The sequence below is a fragment of the Balaenoptera borealis genome (assembly GCF_965194805.1).
Source record: "Balaenoptera borealis genome assembly, chromosome: 6".
Classification (NCBI taxonomy): domain Eukaryota; kingdom Metazoa; phylum Chordata; class Mammalia; order Artiodactyla; family Balaenopteridae; genus Balaenoptera; species Balaenoptera borealis.
The window spans coordinates 43737727-43762966 of record NC_138863.1 but is presented as its reverse complement, the minus strand read 5'-3'; the positions used below and the strand labels follow the sequence as shown (position 1 = coordinate 43762966).

General features: G+C 32.1%; 1 protein-coding gene and 1 pseudogene across 4 annotated transcripts in view; both read left to right on the top strand.

The window, feature by feature from the left end:
* Positions 1-25240, top strand: part of LOC309631221 (endonuclease V pseudogene) — a 434994-nt pseudogene that overhangs the window by 150850 nt on the left and 258904 nt on the right. The window lies entirely within an intron of this gene.
* Positions 1-25240, top strand: part of GLS (glutaminase) — a 79978-nt gene that overhangs the window by 16609 nt on the left and 38129 nt on the right. For all 3 annotated transcript variants that reach the window (XM_082397360.1, XM_082397361.1, XM_082397362.1), the window contains exons 4-12: positions 2012-2141; positions 2877-2956; positions 5883-6046; positions 10579-10637; positions 18384-18416; positions 18506-18564; positions 21732-21798; positions 22383-22433; positions 24897-25073. In XM_082397360.1, the coding sequence (XP_082253486.1) occupies positions 2012-2141; positions 2877-2956; positions 5883-6046; positions 10579-10637; positions 18384-18416; positions 18506-18564; positions 21732-21798; positions 22383-22433; positions 24897-25073 (820 nt within the window). The remainder of the gene's footprint in view (positions 1-2011; positions 2142-2876; positions 2957-5882; positions 6047-10578; positions 10638-18383; positions 18417-18505; positions 18565-21731; positions 21799-22382; positions 22434-24896; positions 25074-25240) is intronic.

Below are 25240 nucleotides of genomic sequence, written 5' to 3'. Positions count from 1 at the left end.
AAGAAAAACATTACAGTTTGTTCATCAGTGTGCAGCTAGACACTCTTTTGAATGGTATTGCCTTGGTTGGCCATAGTAATTCACCAGTGAAGGCTGTTAGCACAGCTTTACGAACACCTTCTGATAGAGCAAAAAAAAAAAATCCCAGTTTCACTGACTGTACAATATTGTTAATGATAAAGCCTCCTTTTAAAAGTACTGTTTAATTTTGAGTAGTTAAATAGTAGTAAGGTTAATAATTTATGTTTGTTTGGCAGTCCTCATATTTTCTCATGTAATACTTCTTAAAAAAGGGGGCATGTAGATTTGATTTGATACAGATATAGTGATTTAAGATCAGGAATTGTCCTAACTTCTTTCTGCTGAGAAATGTGTCTTTTGTTATATATTACTTGCAACTCATGTGCAAGTTGAATTGCTGGTTGGAGCATATTAAATATTAAGTCAATGGCAAAAAGTATTTATTAGATTAACATTGAAACTGTGTCAAAATTTATCAAAGTTTATTGAAGTAAATATTTGTTATCTCTTGGATGTCAATTATTTCTACGTCTGTAGATTAATAATGGGAATTAGGACTGTAACTTTTTCATGTTGTAACTGAAACACATCTTTATCAGTGAAAATAACCTATTTTATTTTAAATCAGTGTTTAATTTTATGTTGACCAAGTGAGTATATATTCTGGATTTTTATTAATAGTTAAAGTGTGATAGCTGACTTTTAATTCTAATTTGGTGTTTCATTTAGAACAACTTGAATTAAGATACTGAGATATAAAAATTTATCATTTACCATGGATTGAAAAAGAAATACTGAAAGTGTCTGCTTCTCCGACTCTCCATTTATAATTAGTGCATGTTATTTACTTGCAAGTTAAACACAGATTTTTCTTATCTGTAAAGTGGGGAAATCATCTTTTCAAAGTGTTCATGTCTTGAGGGTTAAACAGGAGAAATAGTAATTGAAACTTAGTACTTTTTAGTCTGTTATGGGCTTAGTCTTAAGTTGGTATTATGGCTTGATGCTCAGGTCTGCAAATGTCTTCCTTTATCAATTAACTATTCTATTACTAAGTTTCTGAGACTCTCTTAAGAAGATGAGTTTAGAGTATATGACTGGCTGTTACCTATTTTTAAACTCTTTAAGGTTACATTAATAAATTGATTTTCTAGCTTGAATCCTTTTTAAAACAAAGTAGAATATTGGTTCACATCATTAGATTTCATGCTCTCCCATCCAAATGGTTTACCATATCTTTTAAATAATTTTTAACAGTGAAACAATTTTATTCTACAATGTAATACACATCTTGCAGTGAATAGAATAATGTAATTTAACATTTTTGGTGATTCAAATAATATAAAATTATACTACTGTATATAATTTTTAAAGTTATATATTATTTTTATAAGCATTTTAATAAGTATTTCATATAAGAGACAAATCTGACTAAATAAAGTTGGTATTATTTCCCTTTTTTTAGCTTAGAAATGCAAATTTTTTCAAAATGTAATTTAGGAAAAATATATTAAAATACAAAAATTTTTTTTTTGTGAAATACTAGTAATACTTACGTAGAAATTAAAGGATATATGGCTGAGGTTATTTCATGGAAAAATAAACAGGATCTCAACTATGTATTAAAGTCTGATTTTTGTTAACCAAATGTCATGCTGAATGCTTATCAACTCTGGTAGGCTGAAAAGCTTGTTTTTAGATGGTCTTGGTACTTAATCTGGTGGAATGCTCTGCTGTTTTAATCTTTGACACAATTTTTAGGCTAATTTATTTCTTTAACTTGTTCAACAGCTTACAAGCAGCTACATGAAAGGCTGCTTGAAGGAAAGAAAATAATGTAGAAAGAGTATAATTTATAGAATTTAGTTTGTTGTTTAAAATGTTGAATTTCTTTATTGTTTGAATATTCTCCTGGTTAATATTGTTATTATTAGCAAGTACTAATATTTGAAAGGTACCCAGTCTATTAATTTTTTCTCATATTCTACAGATGTGTTCAAAGCAACATTGTTTTGTTGACACAAGCCTTTAGAAGAAAGTTTGTCATTCCTGACTTTATGTCTTTTACTTCACACATTGATGAGTTATATGAGAGTGCTAAAAAGCAGTCTGGAGGAAAGGTAATGTTTTTGATGTGAATATTTTCCTAAGCCTATCACTTAATAAATTCAACTAAACTTGAGGTATAGAGAGTAAAATTTTGTAGTTTTGTGTGTTGCTAATTAAGAAATTTAAGTGAAGCCACTGGAATAAGTGCTTTTAAAATATTTCAAATAGTTAATTGTTATTTTGGCTAAAAAGAAATCTAAGCTTAAGAGTTCTTTTTGATTTTCAAATGATTGAGATGGCTTTTAAATTTTTAATTAATTAAAAAGTAGCTTACTGGGAATTTCTGCAGGTATGATATCCTTGAACATTAAATAAAATGTTCCCAGTTTTAAAAATCCTCTACATAATGTAAGTGCTATTTTATGTATTCTCCATATTGAAAGTTTTTAGGTAATGAAACCGTATTAGCATGACCCTGATTAAAGAAATTCTCTGTTTCCCTTAAAAAAAAATATCAAGTCCTAGTTCCTCTTTTAGACTGTGCTTTTTTAGGAAGACAGTATGCATTGGAAAACATAGTAGGTGATGGAGACTGAGAGAAGTCACTTAGATTTCACTTGTAATCCTCAAGTCTGTTGTGCCCTTAGTTTTTATGAATATAGTTATAAAAGATAGACTACAAAGCCACTGAGTACTATAAAATAACTGTTCATTGGTGGAAGCTAAATTGAGATCAATTTTCTGGTAGAAGAAAATACTATTTGCCTATATTATATCTGTTAATTTCTTTCCATTGTTTTGGATAGGTTGCAGATTATATTCCTCAGTTAGCCAAGTTCAGTCCTGATTTGTGGGGTGTGTCCGTTTGTACAGTAGATGGACAGAGGTAAGTTTATTTCAGATCCATCAAAACCAACTCTAAGCCTTAAATTTTGCATAACAGTGAACATGAGGTAGAGAGGAGCCTCTTCTGTAATAGTAATTAGCCCCCTGACCTGACATAAATTCAAGAAGGTAAAGAAGTTTAGATTTTAGTTTAAGTTAGAAAACTCAACTGAAACAATGCCTTATACTAAATTTTATGAGGCATTTCATCTATCTTATTCCCAGTTGTAGTCTTGTTACTTGAATGCTTATTGTTCAAGGAACTACAGTTACACATTTGCTTAGGAAAAGTGGATTTGGCAGAACATGAAATTATTCACCAATGAACTGACCACTAATAAAATTAGTTCACCTTTCTTGGCTTAACATGGGTTACCTATCCTGTCATTGTCTTTGTTCCTCTTGCTGCTTATATGATTAGCATGGTAGTTAAGGCAACATAATGTAACATAGTCTCTTACCCATCAGTCATTTTCAAAAGACACAGGATTTCATGAAGTCTACGAAGGTGATCTTTGGGATGTACTCACCTTCCAGGCATAACCACTGACATTTGATGATCCAGCAGAATTATAAAAAGGATAACAATATGAGGGCACTTCAAATAGAATGATTTAATTTAAAAAGTCAATAAAAGGGCTTCCCTGGTGGTGCAGTGGTTGAGAATCCGCCTGCCAATGCAGGGGACACGGGTTCAAGCCCTGGTCTGGGAAGATCCCACATGCCGCGGAGCAACTGGGCCCGTGAGCCACAACTACTGAGCCTGCGCGTCTGGAGCCTGTGCTCCACAACAAGAGAGGCCGCGATAGTGAGAGGCCTGCGCACCGCGATGGAGAGTGGCCCCCGCTTGCCGCAACTAGAGAAAGCCCTCGCACAGAAACGAAGACCCAACACAGCCAAAAATAAATAAATAAATAAATAAATTTTAAAAGTCAATAAAAAAAAGTAAATTAAGAGAGGCCCTTTTAAAAATGGACAGAGTTCTGAAATATTTTTTTAAGCATGACCTTTTTTATTATGCTATGAGTCAGACATAAGATTTCTTATGTTGCAATTTGGTTTTATCAGTCAGAAAATTATGCCAGAAAAAGAAAAATTCAATATTTTTTTACTCATTTGAAGACTTTAGCTCAGAGGTATAACCTTTCTGGTTTTTTCTTTGCTTTCACTAAGGTAATTATTTCTTCTTTCATTAAAATATAACTTACATAAAATGAGATATACAACTCCTAGGTGTATACAGCTTGATGAATTTATATCAGGGATACAATTTTATCCTAAATTTTGTTAAAACTACAAGTCAATTAGCCATATAATTTTAGATTTTATTTTTCAAGATAATGTCCCAGTTAAAGCTTTTCCACCCATTTATTAAAATTTGTATCTCTTAAGTGCCTTCATTGTAAGTGATCCTTTTATTTTTTACTACTTATCTTCCTCACATATTTACAGTTAAAAAAAAAATGTGGTTTGGCTCATTCATTCTTACAATAAGGAATCTGAGGCTCAGAGTTTGTATAAAACTGGCAGAGGTGAAACTAGCACCTGGATCTCTTAAATTCCAGTCCATTGTTCTCTCCATTATGACAGGCTTTTATCCTTATCTGGGCCTGTGAAATGTACTAAACACTTGTGTGTTGAATTAAATATCGGATGCTATGAAGAGACACAAATGCATGAGAAGACATGGCATAGCTTATCCTTACGGAGCAAATTCCAGTAGGGAGTGGTATTCCTATTTTTTTGTATTTGGAGGAAATGGTTTATCATGTAGTGGAAATTTTTATATTTGGAAGAAATTATTATCACCTAATTATTGCACACGTGTTTTTTCTTCTTAAACATACTTTGTGTGTAGAGATGATTCTTTTAGTTCAGTTTTCTTATCTAGAGATAAGAAACTTGACTTTGGGCTAGAACATAGGTATTTTTAAATCCAAAGGTAGTAAGACAGGCTTTTGTCGGGTTTCAGAATGATTACCAAATTGAAATTATGGTCTGAATTAGAAGTTATTCATAAATTTGACAGGAAAAATATTATATATTTTTTTATATATATATATACATATTTATTTATATTCCATCATATACTTAGAAGTAAGGTGTCTCTCTGATGTCTCCATTAAACCCCTGTTTGCCCAGGGGTAGTTATTATAGTGCCCAGTTTCCCTATGAATAAATTTCACTCGAATAAATGAGTGCCTGTAATGTGTTGGAACATTGTTTGGGGCACCTGGGATACTTCAGCAAATAAAACAAAGATCACTGCCCTTGTGAAGCTTACATTGTAATGGGGCCAGTCACAGTTTTTTCATTTTCAAACCTATTCTCTATTTCATTTGCATCTTAGTTTGTTCTGTTGTTTATCTACATGGTGATAATGATTGCCGTTAGTGCCAGCTCTGTCAGGTTTATAAAACTGGATGCTGTTTCTTTTAATGGGGCTGAAATTGTCAATAGATATGGTTCACAAGATGAGGCATTTATAGACAGGGTCTCAGAGAGTGGTATTGAATAAACTGAGCTCCATTTAAAAACTAACCACAGTTTAGCCATGATTAAAGCTATGAGTAAAAAAAATTGTGACTAATTTCTAAAAGGGCTAGTTCATTTTATATGATTGAATACAGATAGGAGTAAGGAGGGCCATCATACCCTCTTGCCCTCAGAGGCAATTTTTTACATTACTTATTGTCTAATTTTGAACCAGTCTATTACCTGAGTACTTGTAAGCTTTTGCCTTTTTATTGCAGTATCCCTCTTAAAATAAACATACTTACATTTATTCTTCAATATCCAAGTAAACTTGCTGTTGAATTATGGGAAAACTGTTACAAATTAGAATTAACATGTAAATAACAGCTCCAGTTATTGTTACATTTTTTCACAGTTGATCTTAATTATTTTTTAAATCTACTTTTAAATAGGCATTCTATTGGAGATACCAAAGTTCCATTTTGCCTTCAATCCTGTGTGAAACCTTTGAAATATGCCATTGCTGTTAATGATCTTGGAACAGAATATGTGCATCGATATGTTGGGAAAGAGCCAAGTGGATTAAGGTTCAACAAGCTGTTCTTAAATGAAGATGGTAAGAATTATATAAAAGTTACTTGGAAGAAGAAATACCTCATTTTCCTGTGTAAATCTAACTAGTTTTTTTTTCGAAGAAGAAGAAAATTAAAAGCATTGATACTTTTTCATTTGTCATGGAATTTCTGTGAAACCCATAGAGATAGTTAACCTAGTTTAAAAAACAGGTTTTTTAGGCATCTCGTACCACTGGAAAGTGGGCTAGAGAAAAGACAGGCAGGAAGTAAGATTTTCACTTTATAACCACCTATAGGCAAATATCTTATAAAATCTCACAGGGTCTGGAATTTCCTGTAAGATAATTCAGTGGAGTGTAGCTGGGAGTGCTGCATGTGATCATTACTGTATGTTGGTAATCATTGAAGCTAAATGATGGGTACATGCATGCTTATATTCTTTTCTTTCTACTTTTGTATATTGTATATATTTGAAAACTTCCATAATAAAAAGCTATAATAGTGGCCCTGGTTGAGGTGGTGTTTTGTTTTTTCTCCTTCATAACATTTAGTATTTGAAAGAAATATCTTGTGTTAAATAGTTGGATAACTAACAAGTCTTATTGCTTTACAGGAATCCAAAAGAAAAGGGGAGGACAAAGGTAGTTAGTACTTTTGATCTGATAGAGGTTTTAAATCTAAACACCAACCTATAGATTTGTTTCTGTTTTTTAATCTTTCAGGCATATGCTAGGTTCCTCATTGTGTGACAAGTTAAAATAGAATTGAAGAAAACAAGAGTGAAGGAATTCAGTGATTACAGTAATGGTTGTGAGAAATATACTTTTGTATTTTTTCTTTCTGCTGGATGAAAAATAAAAAATATGCCTTATACTCAGTATTGTTTTATGAGTTTTTTAAATGAAGTTACAAGGCTGATACTTTCTTATGCTTCTCTTTCTGTTTGTTTTGAGGGCAGTTGCATTTTCCTACTTATTTTACCATAATCTTTCTATCCTTATGCTACATTTGATTTTATGGAGATTACTGTAAACTAGCAACTTCAATAAGGACATCATATGCAGAAGTACCTTATTTATTAAACTCACTGACATCTAGATTTACTATGGAAAGAATATTTTTGTTCTCACAAGATTAAACATTTTACAAGAAAAATTACTATTTTCCCAAAAATACAAACTTGAATAAACTAGGTGGTTCTGGTGAATTGACTGGTTTTGAGAGAGGTATTTAAAGAGTAGAAATTAACAAATATAGGAATTTGAATGTGAAGAAGTATTTCAAAAACAAAAAAATAAAATAGGCTTGGGGTAAATGACTTTAACATGGTAAGTAATACATTTATTTGCCATATACATTTTATTGACACTAAGTCTATAAGAAAAAAAATCACAATAAGAACTCAGTAATTTAGCACTGTTTTGTAATAACTGAATATAAAGTTTAACAAGAGGTTTGCCTTGATATTCTTTGACTTTTTCCAAGCCTGAGCCAATACCAGGAATCTGGGAAATAATGGGAAAATGAAGGCCTCACTATACCATACCACTCCTTGAGTTCTGCACAGGTTCTGTGCTCTAGAGTCTTGGTTTTAGATTAGCCCCAGCAAGAAAAGTTTGTGGGTCTTTTTTATATTGAAAATTTCAAGGGTAATTTGTGGTGAAACTACACTCTGTGTATGTGCGTGTGTGTCTACCTAGCATTATAAAATTAAAAGAAACAAATGTATTAATATTATCCTAGCTTTATAAGATTGTGATGATAAATTAACATTAATCTGAATATAATGAATAGATAAAGAAATTATAGTAGTTACTCTTTTAATATCATCCTCAGTCATGAACCACATCTTTCTATGGCTCATATACTTAGTTTGAAAAGCTTTTTCTGGTATAATATGGAAGAATTTTTTGCTTGTTTTATTCCCTTAGAGAGAATAAATATTTGTTAAAATTAATCAATTTTTTGCATTCTAGTTAAAAACATGCCCCAAAATTTCAGATGTCACCCATGTCCATTTTGTCATTATACTAAGCTAATATAATGTCATTACTTCAGATAGTAGCCTTTATTAATTAGCTTGTGTTATTTCTGTTGTCATAATTCTTTTTAAATTAAAAATTCTAAACTGAACCCTTCAGTTCTTCCCTTCTAACTATGGCAGAGCAGAGTGGAAAAGGAGATTTCCACTTTTAGACTGAGGTTTTATAATGCAGTAAAGCTGGTGTTTTAATATCTCTGGTGTATTTCCAAGTGTTCAGATGTCTGGCTTTTGAGCCAAAGTCAGAGTGAGCAGTGCTTACATCTGAAAATTGCTCTGTCATGCCATGAAATGCTTTAGTGTTCTTGGAAGATCTTCTTAAATGTAGCTTATGTAGTTTTTGCTGAATATTTATGATTTAGAAAATAGTAAATGCCCACATTTATGTGGTACCATTTGGAATACACACATTAGCTACCTCCTAGGGCCCTATAGTCTAAACCTGATAACGTCCAAAAAAAAAAAAAAAATGAAAGGACAGATACATGAATATACACACATACGAGTATAAACTAATTTAGCACAGCCTGATTTCCATATTTTGATTTCTGTGTCTGCATGTGGTTTTTCTTTTAGATAGATAATACTGGAAATTTTTTGTTTCTTGGCTTCCCTTTTGTTGCATAGTATTTTTCTATGAGAACTATTGCTGTCATTTTGTGTGATCTCAAAGAAAGCAGACTTCCCTTAGCATAATTTGAAATAGGTGAAATCCTGACTGTACTACTTAGATAGTATACCTGTACTGTTTTATTTTAACTTTTGGAACTTGTCATTATCATGGATAACCCAAAATGTACACTATTTAAAGCATAGCTAGCTACTAAATCATATTGTTGATCTTATATTGTGGAAAATGGTGTACTGTTAAGTTACCCAATTTTTTGTCATTATTGATTTTTTTAACTAAACATTTTTAACAGTTTTATTGAAATATAATTTACCTGCTACACAATTTACTCATTCAAAATGTACAATTTAATGGCTTTTAGTATATTCATAGAGTTGTACAACCATGACCACAGTCAATTTGGGGACACTTTTATCACTCCCAAAAGATACCCTAGGTATTAGGGGTATTAGTAGTCAATACCTATTTCTCTTCTACCCATGGAAACTAGTAATCTATTTTCCGTCTCTATGGATTTGCCTGTTCTGGACATTTCATATAAACAGAATCATTATATTTGGTCTTTATATAAATGGAATCATTATATTTGGTCTTCATGACTGGCCTGTTTTACTAAGCATAATGTTTTCAAGGTGCTTTCATGTTGTGGCTTATGTCAATACTTCAGTTTTTAATTGCTGGATAATATTCCATTGTTTGGATAATAATACCACATTTTGTTTACCCATTCATCATTTGGCAGGATGTTTGGGTTGTGGGTTATTTTTCACTTTTTGACTGTTATCAGTAATACTGCTGAGAACATTTGTGTACAAGTTTTTGTGTACACATGTTTTTATTTCTCTTCGTTACATACCTGAGAGTGGAATTGCTGGGTCATATAGTAACTCTTGAACAGTTGAAGAATTTGCTTGTTTAGCTGTAGACTCATCTCACAGAAGGTAACTTGCTTAAAATTCAAGGAGACTAATAATGTAGCAATAACTTATGAATTCTGCTAGATGTGTCAAGTTAGATAAGAACTTGTTCCCAAAGAAGTAAATTACTACCACAAACAGATAGATTAGGAATTATGCTTTCAAATAAATGTTTTCAGTGCCCTAAGAGTTTTGTGTTTGGCGTTTGTGCTGTGCTATGAATGACAGTATAATCAGCTGAGATTTGAAATTCTGTTTGTTGTAAGAATTAGGAGAAGAGGTAGAATTTTGGATGAACTTATATTTTAAGTAATTTTGTAATTATACAAGAAATACATCCTTATTGTCAGGAAATATAGAAAGCATGCTGAATACAACTTAAATACCCTGTAATCTTTTTAACCTATCTGTATCACCTGTTTTCATTTCCTGCATATGTATATGTATATACATAAACACAAAAATAAAATACTTTAAAAAAGGAAAATTGGGTCCACACTAGATATGCTTTTTCCAAGGTGATTTTTAATAATAATATTATTTGATTGTTTAGTGCTTGCTGTGCCAAAGCATTTCATGTTTCTTAATTCATTGAAGTATTATGACTTGCTAAGGTATTGGTGCTCTTATTACTCCCAGTTTACAGATGGGAAAATTGAGGCACAGTGAAGTTCAGTTACTTGCCCAGGATCAAATGGCAGAGTTAGGAAATTTGGATGTGCTCTTACAGCACTATTCACTGTCTTTCTGTACCTGAATCTTTGTTTGCCTGTATAATTATAGCAGCTTCTTAGAAGTATATTACTGGTTTGATGTGTAACTGACTTTTTAATGCACTCCTCCACTCTCCACCCCCGACCCCCAAAAAGAACTGTAACAATGGCTTACATAAAGAAAATAGATGTATGTTCATGGGAAGTACCTGTGCATCACAGAAAATTATATCAGGTACTTAAAGTAATGCCATTGCTTTTATATTTTCAGATAAACCACACAATCCTATGGTAAATGCTGGAGCAATTGTTGTGACTTCATTAATAAAGGTAAAATGTTGACATTTCCTTTTAATCTAGTAAAAATTTTAAATACTAAGGCATAAAGAGGAATCTTAATTTATGTAGAAATGTGAAAAATTTTCTTTTGGTGTTTAATGGTATGGCATAAGGTTAGGATTTTTATTTATTTCAAAATAAATGATGTAATTTCAAGGACAAAATTAAAAACAGATGACTCATAAATTCCAACAGTTACTCTTGACCTGAAGATCTGGCAAAAATTCAAAAAGAAGTCTCTTCTGAACAGTAGTCACAGAAGTTTTTCTTCTTAAAGTTTTAATATTTTTTTCTTTCTCTTCTTTTTGGCTCTTCTAGAATGAACAGATGTAAACAGAAGTAATAGCCTGTTACTGTTTGATGTTTGTCATCAGCATATGTAGGGACAAATGTTCTGGTACTTTGTGTTAAAACAAAGTACATTTACCCTTGACTGGTCTCAAGTCCTTTATACTTTAATGAGCTGTAATCACAATTTTCATTTGAACTTGTTTCATTTGTTTTACTTGGATCATGTAATAACTAAATAACACTTATTCCAGTTATTAAGGTATATTATTTTCCTACTCTTTGGTTTACATGGTATGTTTTGTTTCTTTTGTTAAGTGTCTAGTTTGCCTTAATAATTGGAAACACTAATGTATTGAAATAAGTATTTGAAAATGGTTCTATTCTGTGATACTGCTTAGATTTTTAATTTCTAATTATAAGTTTCATTGGTATTCAATTATATTTCATTTGTGTTTGGAACATTTATATACTTTTTTCAGTAAATCTGTGCGCATTTATTCCATGCTTGAAAAAAACAGCTATGTGCCTTTGTAGATGCATTTCTGAAGATGGGGTACCCTAGTTACACGAGGAATGTTTGAATATAAATTATACCCTTGGCCCAGTTAATAAAAATTCATCTAATTTGTATGCTAGAAATCCTCTCTTAACTTTAATGAATTTTTTTCTTCATTCATGAGAAAAGCCTTTAAAATAGAAGAGTACTATCTTAAGAATATATATGTTGTTATTTTAGAGCAGATGCTTCATAAGCACTGGCCCACTTAATCCTTGTAACTCTAGTGATGTAGATATTATAGCCAAGTATTATTTTTTAATGTAACTAATTTTAAGCTATGAAAATTTTCAGTTTGCCCACTATAATCTAGTTGTCACTGTTTTACATAAGAGAAAAGTTGTCAGTTTGAGGTGAAAGAAACTACGTGTTTATTATAGAAAATAATAATATGAATATGTACTAGGCACAGTCATGCCACAGCTTACAGTATAATGTGGGGTATACACCAGTAAGTGGGCCCTTACAATGAAATTCAGTAAATACTGTGATGAGAGAAAAGTCTCATTAATAATTGTTCAGATTTGAACAAGTAACTTAAGTTAGAGGTAAGGAAAGTTATGATAATAAAATGTGTGTATTAGTGCTTGATGAGAAAACCACTAGAATGGTTCTGAACCTTTTTTGGGTCTTCCCAGAAAAAATGTTCACATACCATGATTTTATATAAACTGTAGGGAATTCACAGACCCTTTGAAGCTGACCCATGGATCTCAGTTTAAGAACTCTTACACTGGAAAAAGATTAACATAGCACACCAATAGTATTTTCAAGAAAGGGCATATGTAAATGATTAATAGAAGTCTTGCTTAACTGCATGCAGTTAAACATCTTTTGTTTAATGATTCATGGGCTTAATATACTACACTGAAATGCTGCATGTGGGAAATGCATGTCTGGTCATATCACATCATGATATGTTTAGTCACAAGCCATAAACTATACAATGAGCAACATTAACGTGAGTACTTAGAAACAGTTAAAAAAACACACATACACAGCATAAGTGTGGTTGCATCCAACTGTGCAAACATTTAACTAAGTCATCTTGTATTTACAAATTTGATCAGTGTTTTTAAATTTAGAAAAATTGTAAATTTACTGACAAAGTTGGCAATGAGGCTTTGGGATATGGTTCATATTTAAGGTCAGTTTCTTTGACCTTTTTTGTTTTATTTTTAGAAGTTATTTCACAAGTTTTGGGGGTTTTTTTGGTTTGGGTTTTTTTTTCTTTTTTAATGAAGTTCATCTAAATCTTGAAGGGATAAGCTTGACATACCTCTGTGTAAAACTGTCCCAGAATGTAATACTTTTCTTGGACTTTTTAAAAAAGAATTCAAAACTTTTATAAATACCTATCTGTGATCTCTGCAGATTATATGATCAGATAATATTGATGAATTGGTAGTTGAAATTGAAGTAATAAAACCATGGCTGAAGGGGTTTTCAAGCTCAGCCTTCTTACTCTATAAATAGATAAGATGAGGAAACAGACTGGATAGGTTCTAACAGCAGTAGAATTGGGCTTGAGCTAAGTCTCCCAATTTTCTGTTTGCTATTCATTCAAATTCACTCTACCATTTTTAATGTAGCTGTTTGCTATTTCTCTTGATGACATTTTTGTCTTTACCTAGCATAGTTATATTGTCCAAAAGGCAGAAATTTTATTTTCCTAATTTAACTTTTACAGAAGATACTAGTTATTGGATTAAAAGTCAATCTAATTCTCAGTGAGTGTGTACAGTCATTCTTTGGACATTAGTCAGTGCTTGCTATCCATAAGGAACTAGGCTTCTTCTCAAGGAGCTTGCACTTTGAGTACCCAAAATGTGGCCATTTTACCATGGCTATTAGATGTGAATTCTGTTTTTTAGCTTTTAGCTGATGACCTTAAGGCTATTTTTTTCTCTCAAAATTCAGAACTTTATTATGGTGCTATTAAAACGTTCCCCTCATGTTATTCCCCCTCCCCCCCCACCACACACAAATTACTGGAGTCTTTAGTAAGACTCTTTATTTCATAATTTTGTAGTATTGATATTTTTCCCTTGTAGGATTGGTGGTGGTTCTCAGGAAAATGGGGGAAGAGGCAGAGCAAATGTTCAAAAGGATTAGCAGATTGTGTAAAAAAGGAGAATTTGGACAGAAGGAACGTGTTGCATAAATTCTTAACTACTAAACTTGTAGGAAAACTCCAATATTTAAAATTTTAAACACTATATAGGTAAATACCTTCATAAAAACAAATGTCATTTTTGTACTTAAAAGGCACATAATTTAAAAAACCATGAAGGTACTATACTTCCTCTCTCTTTCTCTGTGGTAGCTGCTAAACTTAAAGGAATACTTTTTGATGCACTTGGTTTTATTTGATGATGATAATGTGGTTGCTTGATTTAAAGGAAAGAGTAAAAATAAATTTGAAAGCACAGTTACTCCAGATGAAATAGCAGCATCCTTACATAGTTTTTGAATCTCACCTAGTTTCAGTTTAAAAGTTAAGATCTTCTCATAACTTGAGGGCTAGAGTGGAAAAATAAGGACAACATATTATAATTGTCACACTTCTGCTTTTTAATTTTAAAGATAAAGAGTAAGTCACATTGTCTTCTATGTTTGTGTCCCTATTCTGGTAGTAGTTTCTGGTTTTTGTCATTTGAAGAACTGGATTTTTTTTTTTAATCAGAAGTATTTTTGAGTTTAAAATATTGGAGGTTTATTCCTCTCTTTTTTTAAAAAAATAATTTAATCATGCTCCATTAAAAAATCAAGACAAATTTAGTTAATATGTGTGTAATGTTCAGTTTGGTCATGTTAGCAATCACCTGTTACACATGCTTATAAGCCACATTTTTAAGGCAGTTTGTGGCTCTGGGGAGCAATGGATGATGCCTTGAACTTGGTAACATTCATAAGAAAGGATTATATTGGCTTATTTACTTCATGATCATATCAGTTGATGTGCTTGAGGGTTTTTTCCCTCAAATAAAAGGCGGGTAATTTGTTGTCAACAGAATTCCCTTTTTTGTTACTTTATTTTTAGGGCTAATCTATGAAAATACTAGATTTAGAACATTATTTTTCACCTGCAATATTTATATTAATTCTCACGTATTATTTAGCTTTAAAGCATTTTCTTTGGAGAGATTAAACCAAGTGTTTCGTAAAATCATTTTTAGTTACCTCTTTTTGCCTCTTTCTCCTATGCCTTTTTTCCTCTATGATTTCTAATTTTCAATTTGCTTCTACACCTCCATACTTTATGAATGGAATCAAGTGATTTACTTACAAAATAACTGTGATTAATGCATTGACTTTAAATGAGTCATATTAATATTAAATTTATTGGCACATGTGCCTGTTAATAGTGATATTTTCACCTGTGTTGTGATGTATAATACATGATTCAGTTCATGAGTATGTTGTATAAACAGCTTATAAAACTACTCCAGTATACTTATTAATTCTTTTAATAGCCAGTGTTAAAACTCAGTGCTTCTTTATCAAATTTTCATTCATAAAAGTTTTCCTCAAAGGAATGTAAATTCTTTAACTTGATAGATATGTTTATAGAAAAATAAATTTGTATAATTTTCTAATCTCAAGGTCTGATTACTAACCTTTTCAAACAAACCACGTGGTTTGCTTTTTAAAAGTCATGTGGTAAATGGGTTAGAAATTTTGGTAACTGTATTTTGTCCAGTTTATCTTTTTTAAGTTTTCCTACCATAGTTAATATAAATTACTGTAATTTTAAGATTAAAATAATGTGATATCTAATAATGCTTGTGCAGTGACTTAAAACTGAAATAAACATATCCCTGGGCATGGGAATATTTTTCCAAGAGATAAAGAGGCATTGATAGTTTTAAGACTATCAGTTTCTAAATCTGTTTCCATATGTGCCTTTCTTAAAATTAACCTGCCTTTGGTCTAGGTTTTCCTCCCATTTTCCAAAAGGTATATACTTCTCGTGTCCTAAATTTTACTGTGGTGCACTGCTTCAGGTTGTAAAAACGTCTTGGGCACCATCAAAAGAGAACATTTTGAAATATTGTGGTCATGGTATTGAGGATGTGAATCACTGTAATGACTGGGAACAAATCTTATATACCAGGTTGTTTCCAGATTTTTGGTTTCAACAAAATGGAAAGAGGATCTGATCAAGTTGTTAGTTAATGAGAGCATTAAGTGTAGTTTTTCAGGGTATATTTTACTGTGTGACCTTTGTATGTAATGAGATAAATGTGTAAAGGATTGAGTGCATTGCCATAACAAAGTCTTTCCTATTTCCATCTACTCATCTGTTGTCAGCAGGATTTCTCAATTTGTACATCTGTAAAAATTTAGAATAGTAAGAGAATTTAAACTTCTAACAATAGAAAATATCCACTGATACATGAACTAATTAAAAATCAGTTACTATTTCAAAAAAGAAAGAAAATATTCTAAAGGAACAGTTCTGTAATTACTGTGCAAAATTATTAGCAAATAAACATTTTTCCTTTAATTTTGTATGAAAAATTTCAAACATACACAAAATAAGCAGAAAAGTATAACCATCCCCCATCTACCCATTCCTGGCTTCAATTTTCATAACATCTGTTCCTTCACCCCTCTGTACCTCACTACTGGAGAAATGATGATTTTTTTTTTTTAACAGTTTGTGTTTTTGCTTTGGCAAGGCGGTGCAGGGGCTGGGGGCATTTACTCTAGGTTATTTGGTATGTGTATGTGTGTTTTTTTCTAACATCTTTGCACATAAACTTTATACTGTAAATTTTTGAAAATTAAAATGACGTGACATCTTATAATGATTACTAAATCCCACATATCCCTGGGGTACGTGAAATCTTTCCAAGAGATTACAGGGGGGAATATATTTTATTGACTTCAATTAAATGCTCTTTCTAGGTAGAGAAGAAGAAGAAACATTAATCAAGTACTTTTACATTTAAATTGGGAAGTTTTGAGTAGAGACTTTCTTGAGTCAACACAATCATTCAAATATTTTATTTTGCCTGTTTACGTAATCTGCCAGGACATTTCAAGTAGCTTACCCAAAATGTTATATTATGATAGGCATTGATAAATACCAGTTGTTTCTTTAAAATAGCATAGAAGTAAAACCTAATTGTACTTTAATTTAGTATGCTGCAAAGTAGACCAAGAATGTGACCATAGTCAAGAGTTGAGACAGTTTTTGGTTTTTTAAAAATTAAACATGACAGCTAAACAAAGAAAATTTGTATTAGTTTTATAGGGTACAGTTTAGGTCAGAGAATGAAAGTTCAAATATAACTTGTTTATTTTACATTGATTAATTGTATAACCAGTAATTATCCATGTGACATCCCAATGCAAATGCTGACATCCTTTTCCAAAAGAGTTGTTTTTTGTGCTTTTTCAAAGGTTAAAAAGGTTTTTGTGGTTTAAATGTTGTTACATATTTTACAGCATTAGGATCTATGGAATATTTTGACAACTGCAACAGTTCAATGAAGTTGGTAATTTCTTCTTTTAATTATTTTTCATTGAACAGCTTTGGAGTTACATTTCTACATTTTGATTTCTGGTGTATTATAAAGAAAGAAAACTTAAAAATATGTCAAAGGACGCTTTAGAGAAAATACATAGATAGTGATTACTATATGGTTGTAGCTAAATTATTCTTAACTTGTTTAAACTTCGTTAATGCCTGATTTTGATGAAATAGTGTGGTGTTCTTTCCAGCTACTGATTGTATATGTGATTGCACATTCTTTCTCAAATAAGTTGATTTGTAAGGTTTCACAGATTATCAGCCACATCCTAATCCACTTGTAAAGTGGATAATGAACCTGGCTTTATTCAATTAAATAATACTCTGGTACAAGTTCCCCCCCCCCCCACCAAATAAAATTTTAAAGTGTATTGTTTTGGGTTTTTTGAGGGTACAGTTAAAAATTTTCGTTTTTACAATTTTAGTTGTCAAATTACTTCATTTTAAACTTGTTTTAAAAATTAGAGATGTATTGTTTCTTTTGGGTGCACATCACCAATTAATACGTTTGATTTCAGATCTACAACTTACTGCTTTGTAAACTTCGCCGAGGTAAAATGAAACCATTTGGCTACTTGAACTGATCTACATTACATAGGTTTTTCCTATTGACATTTGCAGTAGCTAACATGTCAGAAATAGAAGTGATGAAACAATACATCTTCCATACTCTGAATTGGCATAATGCTAAATACAAGTGTAGCTAATTTTTTTAGACTATGAAATATAATTTTTTTAGTTCAAGCATTGTTTTAACAAGTGAGATATTAAAGGTAGAGCTTTCTCTACATTAGTAAAATGTATCCAGAATGTTTACATATACTAGAATTTTAAAAGATAGCTTTGCAACATAACTCATTTTCTAACAGTAATACTGGTTTAAGTTTATTTTAGAAATATAAGTAGATTGTTCTTAATTGAAAACCATAATTTATATATACCTAATTCTTTGCTAAGGGTAAAACTTTATTTTAAGTTTTTTTAAAATGTGAAATTAAATAAATAACATACATTCTAACAGATTATGTGGTGTTATGAAGGATAAGGGGGTTTGAGGAGCTTATATTTAAACTTCTGTAACTTTGGGTTGGGAAAAGTTATACTTAAAATAAAGCATTCCCTTTGTAATTCAGATCCATTCTCAACATATGGGTGTTAATGTAAGAACATATAAAAAAAGCTTATGTAAATATTAAATTACCTTAGAAGTATTTCCTAGATTTAAAAGTACTAATGTGCAGTATATTAATTATAATGATAGCAGTTTGGAATTTTGATATTATATTCACTTAAAGCTTAACTGGGGTGGGGCCCTATATTAACATATTTATGTCTCATTTCTTTGCAGCAAGGAGTGAATAATGCTGAAAAATTTGACTATGTAAGTACAATATAGAATTCAGTTTTCATGCTACATTCTTTATATTTGTTTTTTGATTACTAAAAATACTTTCTAATTTTGGTTTATAGGTAATGCAGTTTTTGAATAAGATGGCTGGTAATGAATATGTTGGATTCAGTAATGCAACGTGAGTCTGATTTATGATTTAGGTTTTTATGATAGGTCAGATCTCTTGAAATTAATTTTAAAAATCTAGATTATAGAGTTTTATTTTAAATACTGTTTTGTTACTCCAGGTATGTATACTTCAGTGAATAAGTAATTAGCATTTGGTCATTAGAGAGAAATGTATGATTTCTAAATTACCTGAGGGAGGACACCTAAAATGCTTTAACTAGTTTTGATAAACTTCTTGTGGGAAATCATAGAATTAGAAGAGACCCTAAGTTTACCTTAAGTGACTGGCACTTTCTCAATTTTCTCTTTGCCTATAATACTGTCTTACCTCATAATCTCTCTGTGCCTGGCTAACTTGATTTTTACCCCGACTTTTTATTTTGAAATTTGCAAATCTACAGAAAAGTTGAAAGACAAAATATGAAAATCTGGATATTTTTCACTTATATTTTCTGATTAATATTTTGTCTCATTTGCTTTTTCTCAACCTGTCTCTCTCTCTTTAGATGGACAGTTTAAAATAAGTGTGTATCTCTACATACATATACATGTACATATGTGTAAATATACATATATGTGGGGGGTTTTTTTTCAGAACTGTTTGAAATTAAGTTGTAGACCTCATGCTACTTCACCCTTAAATTACTCAGCATGTGTATGCTAAGAATAAGGACATTCTCCTTTATAATCACAATGCCATCAACACATTTATTAAGAACATTAACATTAATTTTAAAATATCATGATATTAATATATAAATGTCCTCAACTGTCCTTTAAATGCCTTTTATGGCCTTTATTTTTTTCAGGAACAAATCAGTGTCATGCATAACTTTTGTTATGTCTTTTTTGTCTTTTTAAAATAGAACAGTCCCCGTACCCTAGACCCTTCTTAAAATTTTACTAACTGGCTTTTTTCGAAGAGTACCAACCATTTGTCTTATAGAACAGGAATTAACTTTTTCTGTGAAGGACCAGATAGTAAATATTTTGTACTTGGGGGCCATATGGTCTCTGTTGCAACTATTCAATTCCACTGTTTCAGTAGGAAAGCAAGCAATAAACACTGTGAGGCTGTGTTCCAAAAAACTTTATTTATAAAAGCATGGGCCACATCTGGCCCATGGGCTGTAGTAGACATTCCTCATTTTGAATAGGTCTGATTGTTTCCTTGTGATCAGATAAAGCTTAAGCAGTTTTGGCATGAAAACTAAACTAGGTGATGCTTTGTATTTCACGTTGTCTGCCTTACCAGCTTTTATTCATCAGCTTAAGGATCTTTTCCAGGAAGTTTTTTATGAATCTCATCTCACCTTCCTTCTGTGCTCTCATATTACCATATTTTATTGAACTCATTCTATGATTCTATGTCTCTTTTTGCCTCGTCATCACCATTAGACTCTGACTTCCTTAAGACCTGGATAGAGTATCTTCCAATTCATTTCTGTATTCCTGTTATCTAGTGGATAGTAAGTACTGAACACAGTGTTTGATGAACAGAACTATGTGGTAGGTGCTGTGATCATTGCTGAATTGTTAGTACTTTATCTATACTATATTGATTTTTTTTTTAAAGTATGACAAGTTGACAAGTTAATTTCCAAGAACTTTTCCATATCCAACATTTTTTTTCCGACCATAGAAATATTAAAATGTGCAGTTAGAAGGAGCTGTCCGCCCCTGATCAATAATAAGAAAAGTGTCACACACAGTTCCTCTTTTAGCAGCAGCCTTCTGAACTCTTTTTTTTTTTTTTTTAATTTATTTATTTTTGGCTGTGTTGGGTCTTTGTTGCTGTGCGCGGGCTTTCTCTAGTTGCGGCGAGCGGGGGCTACTCTTTGTTCCAGTGTGCGGGCTTCTCACTGTGGTGGCTTCTCTTGTTGTGGAGCACGGGCTCTAGGCACGTGGCCTTCAGTAGTTGTGGCACATGGGCCCAGTAGTTGTGGCTCACGGGCCCTAGAGTACAGGCTCACTAGTTGTGGCATATGGGCTTAGTTGCTCTGCAGCATGTGGGATCTTCCTGGACCAGGGCTCGAACCCAAGTCCCCTGAATTGGTAGGCGGATTCTTAACCACTGTGCCACCAGGGAAGTCCCCCTTCTGAACTCTTATAGGTTGAGCTCTCAAATGTACCACAGATAAAATCTGTCTAAATCAAAACTCATTCTCTTCCTTACTAAACTGCTCGTTGCCCTAAGGATCCCAATGTCAGTTGATATTGCCATCCTTTCTGTAGACTACGTTAGGAATCTAGGCTTTGTACCAGACTTTACCCCGTTTCTCCTCTTTCCCATTAGGTCGGAAGACTTGTCCACTGCTCTCATGTTTGATCATACCTCTCCTTCCATTCCTATCATCACTACCTAAGTTAAGGCTTCCTATAGCTCTCATTACAGTAGTCTTCTAATAATATCATTCATCCTTTCTTTTTCCCTTTTCCCAAACTGATGTCAGAGTTATCCTTCTAAAATGTAGATCTGATAAGGTAACTTGTTTGATAGCCTTCAAGCTTTCATTTTGTAGGTAATCAGTAGCCATTACATTTTTTAGCATTTATCAGTCTTGATAATTTGGTCCTAGTCTCCTTTGTTGGTTTGGTATTTCTCCACTCTTCTCCATGAAACTGTTTTCCCAGATACATCAGAATATTTGCCGTTCTTTAATGAAGTCCTGTCTTTTATAACTTTGTTCATGCTGTACAATATTTGCCACTTCCTAGGCTTCCCCCAGAAATTTATTAATCCAGCAAATGCTGTAAGGTCCATTTCATGTCTCTCTCTCTCAGTGAAATTTCCATAGATTCCCTCAGTTGGAATTGGCTATTTAGTGTACTTCTGGGGAGAGTCAGAAGAGTCTGTAATTAATAGTAAATTTTAACAGTTGAATATTTGATAATTTAAAAATTAGCTTCTTCACAAAATATGAAGACTAGAAAGGACCTAGTTCATTTCAGTCCTTTTACAGCTGAGAAAATTAAGGCAGAAAGAATTGTTACTTAAATGACTTGCCCAAGGCCACATAGCTAACCTGTTGACAGAACTGGGACTGGAACCCAGCAACCTTGACTCTTAGGTCAGTGTTCTTTATACTGCACTTTGCTATACAAATTAACCTACAGAACAATCATGCTTTTACAGAAAGTAAATAAATGGATCAAATGTTTTTTTTTTTCTTTTAGGTTTCAGTCTGAAAGAGAAAGTGGAGATCGAAATTTTGCAATAGGATATTACTTAAAAGAAAAAAAGGTTTTTAAATTCTGTTTCTATTTCAAATTATTTTATTTATTAAATAAAAAATTTTATTAAAATACATGAAGTGTATTAAAACTCAACAATAGCTCTTAAGCAGCTACCTATGACTAAGGTGCAGAGGTTTTTGCTAAACACTCTTGAGTTAATACTATCACAGTGTTAATATTCAAGCAATTTGTATTTGGTAGTATTCAAATATTTGACTAGTTATAGTATTGCAAATTTTGCTTAAGGATTGTCCCATTTTTCAAAAGCATAATGCTTGACTGTTGCTGGTTACACTTGATTTTTAAATTTTAAGTGGCTGGTCTAGTAACTTGGTTCATGAATTATGAATCAGTTTATCATTGCCAGTTAAACTAGTATCTAGAAATCTAGATAATTACGTGGTGTACTTTTGATTTATTGTTCTTCATTATTTCATGTTTGCACCCTTTTATAGGTTGTGTGCTATTTTGTTCTCAATTAGAATGAAACGTGTGTATATTTTAAATTTAATCTCCATGTATCTTTTACTTGTGTGCATTTTTTTTTTCCCCTGTATGCCTATATTTTTAATTGCCTTTCTATTTTTTCAGTGTTTTCCAGAAGGCACAGACATGGTTGGTATATTAGACTTCTATTTCCAGGTAATTTATTTTAACTATATGAATTATGTACATAAATGGGTGTGTCACATTTTGCAGAATATAGATGTCTGTGAAATCTTGGCTCTAGGCCGAGAGAAAATACATTTCCCATTGACTTTCGGAAAAATGTCCTTGTTAAAGGCAATCTCGTGTCTGTATCTCCTAAAAAGTGATGTCTCAGAATGTAACAGGGAAATGTTTTTTTCTATAAAAACATTATATTTAAGAAGTGTGAAAAATAATGTACAGCTTCAGCAATTGGCTTCTCTTTATTATAAACCAAGCTCTGTTTTCTTAGTTTTAAAATTTTGTTTGAAGGAGTTACTTGTTTCTTTATCAGAAGGTTCATATCAACATTCTAAAATGACATTTTCTCAGTTTGTTTAGTTCATTTCTACAATGTCACATAATGGATTTTCTAATAAGTTAGAGTAGCTTTCCATATTCATGGGGGAGGGGGCCATTTACACAGTCTTCTGTAGTATATAACTCAATTTAAGATAGCCTTCCTGGACATCCCTCTCTTTCCCCCATATTTTCAGTTCAATTCCTTCTTACAGATTTAATGCCATTGGTGCTTCTGATGAGTTTGTAATGTGAAGCTACATAATAACAAATTGTTAATTTCTGTTTTACCTTACATTGCCTGCCTTTACTTTTTAAGGTAACCTTTTAGTAATCGTAAAGAATATGTAAGGAAAGTTGATAACGAGTAGATTTTGATGGAAGTCCAGGTCACAGTTTGTCACCTGCCCATTGTGAAGAACTATGAATTGGGAATCCAGACTATCAATAGAAAATCAGTCTAACCTGGCTACGTTTTAGCCATGTGACTTAGTTCCAATTACTGAACCCTGGTTTCATTATCTGTAGCATATGCTTTGACCTAACTTTCTGCATTACATTGGACAAGTACATGAGATGTATGTGAAATTCCTTTGAAACTATAAAATGTTATATGAAATACAGTGTCATATTTACTTTTTATCCAGTGTCCCTTATTTTTTCCCTAGCCTATATGGATTTCTTCCACATGTTAAAGTTTCTTTTCCTTTGGTACACGTATTTAACTTTGGCTATCATAGCTTAGGTGCTACTAATCTACTGTGAAATTTCTATACTTCAGGGCAAAAATCAAGAGACAGCTGTAGAAAACTTACTTGCTGTCTTGGAGAAGGGCTGCATCTAACTGAACATCTGTCAGGCTACCAGGAGAGTACTCTTAAATTGCGATTTGTCAAATTGGAAGTGTATCACCTTATGACAAACAATTTCCATTAATACTAATTATAAAGTAGGAATTGGTCATTGGAGTTTAAATCTTACTTCTTTTCGAAAACCTTTCGTAATTAAATCACCTGTACTATAAGTCTTTGCTATGTGGGTCCATATAATAAGTAGATTCTGTAGTTTTGAAGAAATAGAGAAGGGGTTTTAACATAAATAGGCAAAAGTGGAAGTCAGTCAAAAAGTGGCTCCTAATCAGTTTTCAAATTCACTGCAGTTAGTTAGTTTCCTTATTGCTATTTCTAAACCCCTTTGTGCCTCTTAAAGATCTTGATATGAGAAAGGAAAATTATAAGTTGAGAACTGTCATGTCTTTTTCTTCCTACTTCCTACCTTCTCCTTCTCTTCCACTTTCCTCTCAGTTTTGGTTGCTGTTAGTGAAAAGTAAAATAGAGCATTTATTTATTGTTTTAGTTTTATGGGTAAATTTGGGTTTGGTGTGGTAAACTATTTCCATTATTTTGATTATATTGAAATGCAAAAATTTCACCCTACAGTGTACCTGGACTTTGCTTTTTTCATTCATTATAGTATATCTAGCACCCATAGTCAATATCAAATAACTATTTGAATGTTAATAAATGGTTTAAAATGTAACATTTTGGTTTTAGGCACACAGAGCGTGCAGGCTAGAACTGTCTTAGCTTTTTTTCCTTTAGTCCTTTGCATGTTGCCGTATGGGGATGCTGAGCTTTGTTACAGGCAAGATGTCAGTAATTTTTTTCTTAAAGTAGCAGTTTCTCATGTAGATGCTAACTATCATAATACTGATGTATGTTGCTTTGTTTTAAAAATAGATCACGGCTCTTTTTTCCCTGTTGAGTTAAAAATAATTATGTTTGTGTATCCTACAGAAAGCATTAATATTTAAGCAAGTTTGAATATCACATGAATATCACATGAGGCAATTACAAATCTTAGTGCTTAGGAGCTGGCTTTGCCTATCTTAGGTCTGCCATTAAAAGACTGAATAACTGGGCAAATTAGGATAAACCTTAAAGGGGCTAGAACATTGTTCACATTTAAGTCTTTCTATGTCATCAAGTTATCCCTTTGGAAGAAATATTTCAGATCTGTATGAAATACCAGATGACACAGATTATCTTAGAGGTCAACTGTACTACTAAAAATAATGTGAGCCTAAATTTTCAGAATTTAGTTTTTTCTTCCTTTTAGCTATGCTCCATTGAAGTAACTTGTGAATCAGCTAGTGTGATGGCGGCAACACTGGCTAATGGTGGCTTCTGCCCAATTACTGGTGAAAGAGTACTGAGTCCTGAAGCAGTTCGAAATACTCTCAGTTTGATGCATTCCTGTGGCATGTATGATTTCTCGGGGCAGTTTGCTTTCCATGTAAGTAATTGTTTAATCTTAATTTCTCTGGCAGGAAACTAGTCTGGACTAGTTCTTTTAAAAATACAGTTTGAACTTTGCTTCTAGAGCTGTACATTAATTTTTGAGAGAGAGGCTTGTTTTCAAGGTTAATTTGTTACAGAATTGGTAAGAAATAGAGTTAAGCA